The sequence below is a fragment of the Eucyclogobius newberryi genome, unplaced genomic scaffold, assembly GCF_026437365.1.
Source record: "Eucyclogobius newberryi isolate DKJ021-1_F unplaced genomic scaffold, fEucNew1.0.hap1 SCAF_1, whole genome shotgun sequence".
NCBI classification, from domain to species: Eukaryota; Metazoa; Chordata; class Actinopteri; order Gobiiformes; family Gobiidae; genus Eucyclogobius; species Eucyclogobius newberryi.
In genome coordinates this window covers 41,667,191-41,679,959 of record NW_027315723.1, presented here as the reverse complement: position 1 = coordinate 41,679,959, position 12,769 = coordinate 41,667,191, and the positions used below count along the sequence as shown (strand labels likewise).

Sequence of the window (12,769 nt, the reverse complement as noted above, 5' to 3'; positions counted from 1 at the left end):
TCTTGTGCAAGCTATTTTTATCTTTATCTTTATTTTATTTTTATTTTATTCTATCATCATTATTTTATTATCTTATTTTTATCTTTTTATTTTTATTTATCTATTTTATTTTATTCCCCCCCCCTCCAAGTTAAGAGTTTTTTGTTTTTGTTCATAAGAGTTCTATTAAGAGTGTGTTTTTGAAACTTCCTATAATCTGTCCTTTCCTCCTGTTTCTACTGCGTTGTAACAACGAAATTTCCCCTTGTGTGGACATTAAAGGATTATCTTATCTTATCTTATCTTACTCCTGTTTGTAGATGACAGCAATTAATTCCTTAGGTTCCTCACCAATAAGATTAAGATGATCAAAGACCAAATCCAACCCCTTTTGTGTGATAACCCTGTTTCTGTGGAGCCTGTCACCGAAATTCAACATACAATTTTTTAAAATGCAACGCCGTATTTGTTGTTAGTTTAAATGCGATAAAACACCAAAGAAGAAGAAGAAGAAGAAGAAGAGCTAGTTTCCGGTCTGGAGAGACGGGAGATGGCGGAGGAGAGTGGATCGGTGGTCGAAGACGTTCTGGACGGCGTGGAGGAGCAGCCTTTTCTGGCTGCACGTGCCCGGAAACGTAAAAAGTCCCTTAGCTCGTCCGAGGGTTCTGGGAATGAGCAGCAGGATGAGGCTGAAGCTATTGATATCCGGAGTGAGAGCAGAGACTGTAAGGTGATCATAAAGCTTGCACAGGATAGTGCATCCTTTAAGGAGTGGAATTCAGTGGCATTGTCAAAGAGCCTAACTGTAGCTGTGGGAGTGATCAAGAGTGCGAGTGTCCTTAGAGATGGCTCGCTGCTGGTCGTGTGCAAGGACGCGGCTCAGCAACGGAAGGCGATTGGAACTAAACGTCTGGGTGGAAAGGACATTCTTGTGTCTGATGCTGAAAGAAACACGGTCAGAGGAGTTATCGTAGGTGTCCCTACGGCGACGTCTGTGGATGAAGTTAAGGAGAATTTGACTGGAGCTAAGGTGGTGGACGCTAGGCGGTTGAAAGTGACCCGGTCTGGGGTAAGATGTGACAGCTTGTCGGTAATGGTAACACTTGAAGGGAGGTGCCTGCCTAGTAAGGTGTTCATTGGGTTCATGTGCCATGACGTTAGGCCATATGTTCCACCGCCCCTGCGTTGCTTTAAGTGCCAGCGCTTTGGGCATATTGCAGCGGTCTGTAGAGGGAGGCAAAGATGTGGTAAATGTGCAGGAGATCACGAGTATGGGAAGTGTGACGTGGGAGCAAAACTGAAGTGCTGTAACTGTGGGGAAGAACATAGCTCTGCCTACGGGGGATGCAGGTTTAGCAAAAGAGCTGCTGAGGTGCATAAAATAAAGGTCTCTCAAGGTATATCCTATGCAGATGCAGTCAAGAAAGTTTCAAGTAACGAGTTTAGAGTAAATACAGAGAGAGGAGCCAGCGCTGCTCCCAGCCAGGGCGAAATGAGAAAGGCCAGCGTGGCTCCCAAGAAGTGTGAAGGTTTCAAGAGTGGAGGTCCCAAGTGTGCAGGTTCCAGAATTAATGAGAATACCCTGGTTGTGGATAGAGAGGATTTTGTACTCTTTATGGTGGATGTTGTAAACTGTGCTGCTCAGACTCAAAGCAGAACTGAAAGGATCAGGATCATTGCTAAAGCTGCAGGGAGATTCCTTGGAACAAAGGAGCTTGATTGGGCAGATATAGAAAACAGGCTAAAGGCGCTAAATGGGAGTCGGAGTGATGGGGGTCTGCTTTTGGGGAGTCAGGGTGATCAGAGTGACGAGATGGGGGTGGGGGTGGTCTCCTGTCCTCGTCCAGTCTCGTAGACGCACGGCTACCAAGCAGCGACATCAGTGGAAATATTAAAGCCTATAGAATGAAGCCTAAAGAATAAAGCTGTACGGTGGCACCGAACGTCAAAGAAGGATAGGAAGATGAAGAAGAGTCTCCCTGGAATAAAGCCGGTTGTTGTAGTTGTTGTTGTTGTTGTTGTTGTTTTATGGCGGTTGGCATCCGAGTGTTGCATTACCGCCAGACTTTATTCCTCAGACGTACGTCTCTGAAACAACAACTATTCTAGTCACAAAGACATATCATGACCTCATGGGCTTTGTAACACCAAAGCAATGGAAGGAGTACTTTTACGGACTACGACAGTCTGAGGACTACGAAAAGTCTGAGGAATAAAGTCTGGCGGTAATGCAACAATTGGATGCCAACCGCCATAAAACAACAACAACAAAAATTGGTCTTCTTTTAAGTCTGTCACTCTAGGGGACATCTCAGCTCTGGTGACCAAGATGTAACCCTCCTGTTGTACTACTGATACCTTACCCTGCAGGCTCTTCTTTAAAGTGTTTGATGTAGTTGGCCCCTGGGTTACCAAAATAGTAAATTTCAACCTGTGTGTTCCATTTAAACATGCCATAGTAGAGCCATTACTCAAAAAGACAAACTTGGACCCGACAGACCAGAAGAGTTCCAGACCTATTTCAAAGCTCCCTTTCTTGTCCAAGATCCTAGAGAAGGTGGTCTCTGAACAATTGTCAGACCTCCTAGAACAGTCTAACGTTCACAACTCTTTTCAATCTGGTTTACGCAAACGTCATTCTACGGAAAAAGCATTGCTAAAGATTTCCAGTGATATTATGATGTCTGCCGATTCTAGAATATGCCCTGTTCTAGTTCTGCTGGATCTGTCTGCAGCCTTTGACACCGTCAACCATCATATACTGTTAAAAAGATTGAGGGCCCTGATTGGACTATCAGGGTCAGTTCTTCTTTGGTTTTCCTCATATTTATCCGGTCAGAGTTTTAGTGTTGCTACAAACCAAATAATGTCTGATTCCTCAGGGCTCCGTTTTTGCTTTATATAATCCCCCTGGGAAAGATCATTAAAGAGTTTAGTGATGTGTCCTACCACCTGTTTGCTGACTATATTCAGCTATATTGCTCGTTTGAGCCTTCTGAGATTGACTGTATATTGTTGTATGTGTATTGCTCACTGAAATTTTTTTGTGTTTTTATTATTTTATTCTGTGTTTTTATGAAGCAATTTGTGACTTCTGTCAGTGAAAGGGGCTATATAAATAAAATGGACGTACTTATGCCTGGGGTATTTTGATGCTCATCAGTGGGGAGGGAGTGAAAGTCATCGATGTAAAATAGCCCATTACAGGGCTGTTAGAAAAAAAAGAAGAGCAGTCTCAAGTGAAAGCAAAATCTCCCTTAATCAGGAAGTCTCGCCCGGTGGGCCGGGCTTACACAGAGTAGGATATAAATCCTGAGTTCCTAGACTCGATTCGCAGATTGAGAATGACTCTAGGATGAGAGCCGAAACGTTTTGTTTTTCTAAAAACAGAGTCCAGATGATACAACTGAATTTTCTCTGCATTGATGAATAATGTCGGTGTAATCCCTCATTCGTCCAGGCGTGTTCCATAGTAGAACCCGCTTCAGTTGTAGTCATCTGGTCATTGTCAACCTAAATTCTTTTATTGAGTCCAGATTACTACAACTGAAGCTTTTTCTACTATTGATGAATAATGCATTGAATTGTATTTTTTATTTATAACTATACATATATATTTTTTGATTTTATTTCTCACAGTGGAAATGCACCTACAATAAAATTTCAGACCGCGCCATAAATAAAAAAAAAAAAAAAGTACATTTTAGATTACTTATTTTCCTCACTTTAAAAGGCTCATATAACTGACCACAGGAAAAACTGCCACAAGGCGGCCCCGACCAAACTGAGATAAAGCGAAAATAAGATTTTTTTTTTTTTTTCAAATTTGTGATTTTCGTTTGTTTGCAGAATCTGTATGTACTGTATTTACATATATATTACACACACACACACACACACACACACACACACACACACACACACAGTTTAATTTAATGAAATTTCCCCATGTGTGGACAATAAAGGATTATCTTATCTTATCTTATCTTAATACTAAATACAGAAAAAAGGTTAATTTAAGTCAATTAAGGTTAGTCTGACAGGGATGGAGTTTATTTGAGCTATACTGCATATTAACACATTTGCACATGTAAATACAGTACATATAGATTCTCGTTTAACAAGTAAATATACAAACATGAGTGCAAAGGACAGTGGACTCACCTGTAGCACCTGTTGCACGTCCACGGTGGTGATGAAGCCTTTGCTCTCCTTGTCAAACTTGTGGAAGCGCTTCTTGTACCTGCGCAAAAAAACACATTGGTGGTGACAAGGCGACTAGAATTGGAGCAACGTTAGCAGTGCTGGCAAAATGATCATTATCACACTAATGGCTTATGCAAGAGCCAAGAAGGTGATCAAGCCACTGACGGCTCCCTCTGCACTCTGGTGAGAAGGCTGAATTTAGTTTTGTCTGTTTGTTTGTTTTTCCCGTAACATATGTCAGCGTGCTCTTACACCCGTGAAGAGCTCTTATCCATCAGCACCACAACTCCAACGGATCTAGTTCCAATTTTTTTAGTATCTGCAGCAGAATTAGTCATTCTCTTGGCACACATACGCCCTTACCTGGGATTTTCCTCTCTAACGTGAACTCACTACTCAAACTGGAAGAACTGGCACTGCTGATGAGACGAAATACAGACTTTTCTTAATCTCCGGTTTTGTACTTTACAGAGACGTGGCTCAGCGAGTCAGTCCCGGACTGCACCGTACGGCTGGAATGCTTCCAGCTGCTCTGACCGACTGAGAGATCTCTCCGGAGGGAAATCACGATGCGCACAGAAAAGCTTCAGCGTGCACAAAATAAAATTCCACCCTGAATTTTTACCGGTGGGTGTGATGCGAGCTGCGTGGCCGCGGCGCAATCTGAATGAGCTTTTTGGTGTCATATATTTCTCCCTCTGAACAGTTTCAGTGGGATTAGTTCAGTTCAGAAAGTCCCATATCTATATCCAGCCCAGAACTGTTTAAATGTGGCCCATTTACGGATTGTCTCATTGCAGTAATATGATATGATATGATAGTTTGGATGAGTACACAGACACTGTGACATCATATATTCGAATCTGTGAGGACAGCATTATTCCAACTCACACCAAAGTCACTTTCAATAACAACAAACCCTGGTTCACACCAAAACTGAGGCAGTTAAGGCAGCAGAAGGAGGCGGCGCACAAGGTAGGTGACAGAAAGTGCTAAAAAGACGCAAAGTATGGATTTAGCAGGGAGGTGTTGAGAGCTAGATCACAAGTACACTACATGTCTAAAGTACTAGTTCTCTGACAACAACCCCACCTCTGTGTGGAGTTGGCTCTGGCTTCTCACCAACTACAAGCCCAGAGCCTCCCATGCTGTAGATGGCCGGAAACTGGCTCAGCAACTCAGCTCTTTCTACTCTAGGTTTGATGTGACCACCTCCCTCCCCCACTGTGGCCACCTCTGCCAACACAACCCCGGTCCCCCCACCACTCTCTTAACTCAGGAACAGGATGTAAACAATATTCTGTTTACATCCTGTTAGGATCCTGTTTAGAAATCCAACCCCAGAAAGCTGCTGGGCCAGACGGTCTAACTACCGCCACCATAAACACTGCGCGAGAGAGCTGTCCCCCATCTTCACAGACATTTTTAACACCTCCCTGGAATCATGCCATGACATGCCGTCCATCATTGTCCCTGTCCCAAAGAAGCCCCGGATGACTGGACTTAATGACTACAGGCCTGGTGCTGATGTCTGTAGTTATGAAGACATTTGAACTCTCCCAGCTAAACATGCCTGACTCCACCTGCAGGTGGATCTCTGACTTCCTGACGGATCGGAGGCAGTGTGTGCGGCTGGGGAAGAATGTCTCAGACACTATCAACACAGGATCTTCTCCCTGTACACAAACTGCTGCACCTTCAGCCATGACGGCGTAAAACTGTTAAAAAGTTTGCGGACGCCACGACCCTCATCGGGCTCATCTCGGATGGGAATGAGTCTGCCTACAGGAGGGAGGTGGACCGGCTGATGTTCTGGTGTAGTGGTAACCTGGAGCTCAATGCCCAAAAAACAGTGGAGATGAGTGTGGACCTTAGGAAAGTCCCCCCCCCCCCCGCACTATGACATACTTCCCCACCGAAGACTCCTTCCCAGCACCTCAAGTGGGAACCCACCATCAGCTCCCTAATCAAGAAGGCCCAGCAGAGGATGCACTTCCTGCAGCAGCTGAGGAAAGCCAGCGCAGATGATGGTGCAGTTCTACACGGCCATCATTGAGTCCATCCTCACCTCCTCCATCACTGTGTGGTACGCTGGTGCCACAGCCGAAGACTACAGCGCATTGTGCACTCTGGTGAGAAAGTGATGGCCTGCAGACTTCCATCCCTGCAGGACCTGTATGTCTCCGGGACATTGGGACAAACAGGTCCGATCACAGCCTACCCTTCTCACCCTGGATACGGACTATTTGAGCCACTCCCCTCAGGCAGGAGGCTACGGTTCATCCGGACCAGAACCTTCCGCAAAAAGAACAGTTTCTTTCCCTCTGCCGTTGGACGATGAACACTTCCTAACACCTGTCACTTTAACTATAATTTAATCACTCACTCACTCACTCACTGCACTGTTCACTTTCTGAACTATTTATGTAAATTCAACTGTAAATTTTTTGTACATAGTTTATTTTTATCTTTATCCAATAACAGATTTAAATAGTTTTTCTTTTTCACCTTATATAGGTTGTTTTATCATTGTTCATAATTTTGTGTTGCAACAAATCAATCATCAAAGCAAGTTCCTATGTTTGTGAAATGAAGCCTGCGTAAATTCACCTGGAAGACCTAACTTAAATCGGCGTCGGCCACCATGGAAGGACCCCTCTCCCCAGCGCTATCATCGCACTCAAGCTGCGTTCGCCTGTCCGTCTGTGAGAGTCAGATCCCTCACTTCACCATGGACTCTCCCAGGTTTCTGCGCTTATCCCAAAGAGGTTATGCAGTTTTTCCCGGCCAAGAAGGAGGGTGAAAGGACAGGGGACGTCTGCATCATGGCCCCGCACCTGCTCCTCATCACCTATCAACGCTCTCGAGTCACTCCTCCCCGCTCCCAATCAGCGCCCAGGCTGTCGCATTTAAGCCCTCAGGCAGATGGCTCGGCCACTCAAACCGTACTGCGACCCACCGCCTCCCCTTCTCCTCCTCTGCATTCCCCTCATCCTCTACCTTCTCTCCATATCTACCACCACCAGTCTCCAGGCTCCGGGGGGAGACATCTAATTCAATTAGATTATGGAGTGCCCATGATCACTGTCTTCCACCGGGGTCTGAGCGCCAAATAACCTCCGTAATAAAGCTCGCTAATCATTCTCTTCTGTGTCCTGTGTCTGAGTCTCTCCAGGGTGAATTCTGTTCATTGGCAATGGTAATAAACCTTTTCCGAGTTTGATTCTTACCGTTCAATCCATACTGTTAGAAACTGATTATACCACCTTGCTTTGCATCCGTTTGACACAAATGTGAATACTTTTTTTTTCAATGAATTAAGCACTTAATTGTTGTCCTCTACTTATAATCTTAATTGATTTTTGTTTTGTTTGTTTTAAGTGCACATTAAATACACAAAGAACCAAACCCATTGACTTTCAAAGGCATAACAAAGACATTTAAACTATTTGACCCAAAAAGAGAAAATACCCAGCTGTGTTTTACACTTACAACCTCCTTTTGAAATGGTGCAAAACATAAGTCTGGGTTCCTTTGACACACAGGTTCCAGACCTTCAACAATCAACATATGTTGATTAGCACGTGAATAAACACCTCAGCCAGGAGCTTTCGCCAAATGCTGTCCCTTTGATGACACAAAGAGGCAATGCACAGAACTCTGATTAAAAATGGATTCTGTATGTAGACAGCTGTGTCCTGCAGAAGTTCTCTGATGACTCTGCCATCATCGGACTCATCACGGACGACAATGATGCGGAGTACAGGGGACTGGCGCAGGACTTTGTGGACTGGTGTCAGCGGAACCACCTCCTCATCAACACGGGGAAGACCAAGGAGATGGTGGTGGACTTCCGCAGACGCCACTCTACTGCCCCCTCACCAGTGAACATCCAGGGATGGGACATTGAGAGAGTGCACTCATACAAGTACCTGGGTGTTCATCTGAACCACAAACTGGACTGGACTCATAACACAGACGCACTGTACAGGAAGAGCCAGAGTCGGCTCTACCTCCTGTGGAGACTCAGGTCTTTTGGAGTGGGGCCACTCCTGAAGACCTTCTACGACTCTGTGGTGGCATCAGCCCTCCTGTACGGTGTGGCCTGCTGGAGCAGCAGCATCACAGAGAGGGAGAGGAGGAAGCTGGACAAAGTCATCAAGAAGTCCAGCTCCGTCCTGGGCTGCGCTCTGGACTCGGTGCAGGAGGTGGGGGACAGAAGGGTCCTGGCTAAATTCACATCTATGCTGGACCATGAGTCTCACCCCCTGCAGGACACTCTGTCCACTCTGGAAAGCAGCTTCAGTGAGAGACTGATCCACCCTCGCTGTGTGAAGGAAAAGTTTCGCAGGTCTTTCCTTCCTGCTGCTGTCAGACTCTACAACAAACACTGCTAGCCCTGAAAATGTGCAATACTGATGTAACCATGTGCAATAAAATCATATTCATGTGCAATACTGAATCAACCATGTGCAATACCTGTAAATAAGAGTGTTCCATTTTGTTTTTTATATGGTTTACTTACCTGCTAATAGTATTACCTAGTCTTGTGCTAGCTATTTTTACTTTATTTTCATTTTATTCTATTATCATTATTTTATTATTATTATTATTATTATCTGATGATTTTTATCTTTATCTTTTATTTTTATTATCTATTTCATTTTATTTCCCCCCCTCCATTCCTTATTAAGATAGGAGAGGAGTTTTTCTTAAGAGTTTTTTTGTTTTGTTTTTGTTCATAAGAGTTCTATTAAGAGTGTGTTTTGAAACTTCCTTTAATCTGTCCTTTCCTCCTGTTCTACTGCAATGTAACAACGAAATTTCCCCTTGTGTGGATATTAAAGGATTATCTTATCTTATTTTTACGTCTTATTCATTGCTATGCTGCTACAAATCTTTGCGCTTCACACACCAATGTATCTCTCAATTTCTCTATCATGCTGCTTCTTAAAGCTTCAAATAATATTCACAACAGAAGCTACCTCAGACCAAATAATGATGTGAAAATAGAAAAACAGACAAAAGGCATTCCACGCAAATATGATGATGTAAAGTGTTGATTGATAGACTTCCAGTATGATGGACTGCCTTGCTCAGTCAGGTCTATCGGGCTGCGGCCAAATCCGTTGGATTTATCCATTTATATTACAAGTACAAGTTGGGAAGATTCAAAATGTCTGAGTGGAAGCAGACAGATAATGAGCTTGGACCATTATTTCTTGAAAATGTCTAGATAACCAGGGAAAATAAAGCTTGACCTTTCACATTGCCAAGCTGGCGCCGAACCAGCGTGTCAGACCTATTATACTTTTATGGCTGCAGCTAGACGACTCACCACAGACCGGACCAGATCAAACGAGCTCCATGTCTCATTTTTCATGGACAACTCTGTCCATGAAGTGGTCAAGAAATGCAAAGCATTTGACCAAGTGAAGTGTGCTGTATCCCGCAACGCTGAGACTCAACGTTGATGGAAAAATAAAAAGATGAACCACACTGGAGTAGGGATCGGCATTCGCAGATACGCTTCCGAATCCCTGAGAAATTAGACAACCCACCCTTTTTTTTCATTATTTCAAGGAACAGGACCTGAGGCCTCATTTATAAATGCCTACGCACTGCAGAAGGCTGCATGCACCATCTGTGGGATTTACAAAACTTCAAATAGGAGCAGGATTTTGCCTATCTGCGGAGAATTTGGTGAAATTAAAAGTAAAATGTGTTATTTTGAGCAGAAACACCTTACTTGTGATTTGTTTCATGACTATTAACTATAACATTGATTTAAACAAATTTGAATTTGCTTTTAAAAATGGTTTGTGAATGTAAACAAAAAATATTAACTGATAACTCGATTATCAAAGAAAATAATTGATAGCTGCTGCCCTAATTCTGCCAATCTCGTACACACAATATTAACCCTTCGGGGTCCGGAGTTTTTTTGGCCGTTTTTGGGTACCTTCAATTTTGCCCTGATATACTACATTAAGAAATGTTTACCAGACCAATGTTGGGTATCTTTTTTTTCAGCACAACCTCACCTATATGATGAGTTAGTTAGTTTTTCACTTTGACATACTATTTCAACATACTGGACCTAAACACACACAGAAAACACAAAGTCCGTCTAGAAACATTATGGTTTTTTCATTGTGAAACCCTCAAACATGCTCAACCAAGCATTTAAAAAGGTTCAAACTGAACCACAAGGTGCAAATATGAACATATAAAAGTATTCTTGTGATATATACAAGCAATAAACCACTATTTACAATAAAAAGTAGGTAAATCCTCAGGCGTTTTTCTATTTGTGCAACTTCTCAAAACAGTTTCAGTCCAAAATGACAGAGAGCCACATCACAGGCCTTGCACTTCCATGTGAGTGATGTTCAGAAGGAACTCTAAACCAGGTCCAACCCAGGTCTAAACCAGGAACCAGGACTAAACCAGGTCTAAACCAGGTCTAAACCAGGACTAAACCAGGACTAAACCAGGTCTAAACCAGGACTAAACCAGGTCTAAACCAAGACTAAACCAGGACTAAACCAGGTCAAAACCAGGTCAAAACCAGGTCTAAACCAGGACTAAACCAGGACTAAACGAGGTCTAAACCAGAACTAAACCAGGACTAAACCAGGTCTAAACCAGGACTAAAGCAGGTCTAAACCAGGTCTAAACTTGATCAACATGAAGTGTGCCCCTCATTTTGCTTCACAACTATATTACTGACAATGAAATACTTGAAATACTAAAACTCTCCAAAACTACTCAAAAACAGCATTATTCCTCTCGTTCGTTCTTTCTCTTTGACTAATTGTCATGTGACTAATGTTTACGTTCCTCGTGTGCGTCCTGAACATCCGGGTTAGCACAAGGCTAACGTTTTTTTCCGTTTCGTTTTATCACAAAAGACGACAAAGTTATTATAAGAAATGTAACGCACGCAGAAAAGAGCGCATATTTTTCCGCAAATTTTTAATGGAATTGAAACGTTCATAACTTTGGTTTTATCTGGTGGATTCGAAAAAAACAAAAACTCAGATGTTGCTACGGGTCTCCACTTCCGTATGACGTCAACGGCAGCCGTCTACGTTGTTTGGTTTTCATGCTACAGGGTCCTAAAGCCGACCATGTTTTCACACGCGCCAGCGCGGGCGTCGACCCCGACGGGTTAAACATTCAACATTGAGATTGGTCTATATGAAGCACAGTCAAGTGCCTCATATAGACTGTTCTCTAGGTATTAAGAACTTCCTTCCAACTTAAAGGGATCTGAGCTTTTTCAAAGGCCCAGTTAAAAGTTGATGAAAGCAGACTGTGTCTTTTAAAGCTTTATACCACTCCGAGGTAAAACTGTCACTCCCCAGAAATGTATAGATTTTTAGTCATTTAATTACATTTTGAATTTTAGTAGCTCTTCTGTCATGGCAAGTAAATTGAGTATCCAGATTTTTTTTTTTAATTTCTTCTTGTTTCCTGATATTTTGGTGAAAAAAGGATAAAAACAAACAAACATTGGTCTTGTTTGGTCAAACTTACATTATTTATTATGTTGTATCTTAAAATGTGTTCCATCTGCCTGTTTTTTTCTAAGCTACCAAGCTAAACATTTTGAGATTTTTTAAAAACTTTCATATTGTTTGTATCTTTGTTGTGAGAGGGTGGCAGTAGATCAGTGGTAGAGCAGCAATAGCTCAGTGGTAGAGTGCTCTATTCTGGTAGAGCGGTCAGATCCACTGGCCCACAGGTTGGCAGTGCAATCGCAGCTGCCTCAGGTGAATACTAGCGTTGTGTCCTTGGGCAATACACTTAACCCGACTCGTCTCCAGTGTCTGCACATCTGGTGTGTGATTGTGTGTGTGAATGGGTGACTGGTTCCTTTATGTAAAGCGCTTTGAGTGCCTTGGTGGTAGAAAAGCGCGGTAGAAAAGCGCCATTTACTATTTATCTTTTTGAAGAGCATTTTTTTAAAATGTATTTCTTGTGAGGCCATATTATTCATCTCACGTCTTATCTTTTTAATTTCCTGTAACATTTGAGTACACTTGTTTTCAGCATGTTTAGCTTTAATTTGTTCTGTAAATCATTTCATTTTTTACTTTGTTTCTTACAGAGACAACAGCAATTAAAGCCGCGGTAGCGGTGATGATGGCTCTCGCGACCGCCTTACCGCGCGACCATGTTTTGATCGCGATTGCCCTGACACTGCATACTCTTAGACTTTATTCTTTAAACCCCCTCCTCCCTGTACCTCCGTCACCGAGCAACAGAGACCCGCCGCTAATGTTGATGCTAATGCTAATGCTAAGACCACAGCACGAGAGGAAATGTTCCATCAAAATAAAAGAGGAAGAGGAAGTGAAGGCATTAAATGCGCACCTGCTGGCCAATTGTGAAAATACACAATATCTGCAATGCACTTTTTTCATGGCGTCTCCAGGAGAATATAACACATGAGTTTCAAACAAATCAGACAATGTTGAGTTTTTCACACAATGGGTAGGGGGCGCTATAGAGTACATTCGTTACATGGGTATTAATTATTTCCAATCAGACCATAAAAACGCATTAGTGAGTGAAA

General features: G+C 42.9%; 1 protein-coding gene across 2 annotated transcripts in view; it reads right to left on the bottom strand.

Moving 5' to 3' along the window:
* gpd2 (glycerol-3-phosphate dehydrogenase 2 (mitochondrial)) overlaps positions 1-12,769 on the bottom strand; it is a 157,739-nt gene that overhangs the window by 19,390 nt on the left and 125,580 nt on the right. For both annotated transcript variants that reach the window (XM_072446677.1, XM_072446669.1), the window contains exon 15: positions 4,144-4,222. In XM_072446677.1, coding sequence (XP_072302778.1) covers positions 4,144-4,222 — 79 coding nt within the window. The remainder of the gene's footprint in view (positions 1-4,143; positions 4,223-12,769) is intronic.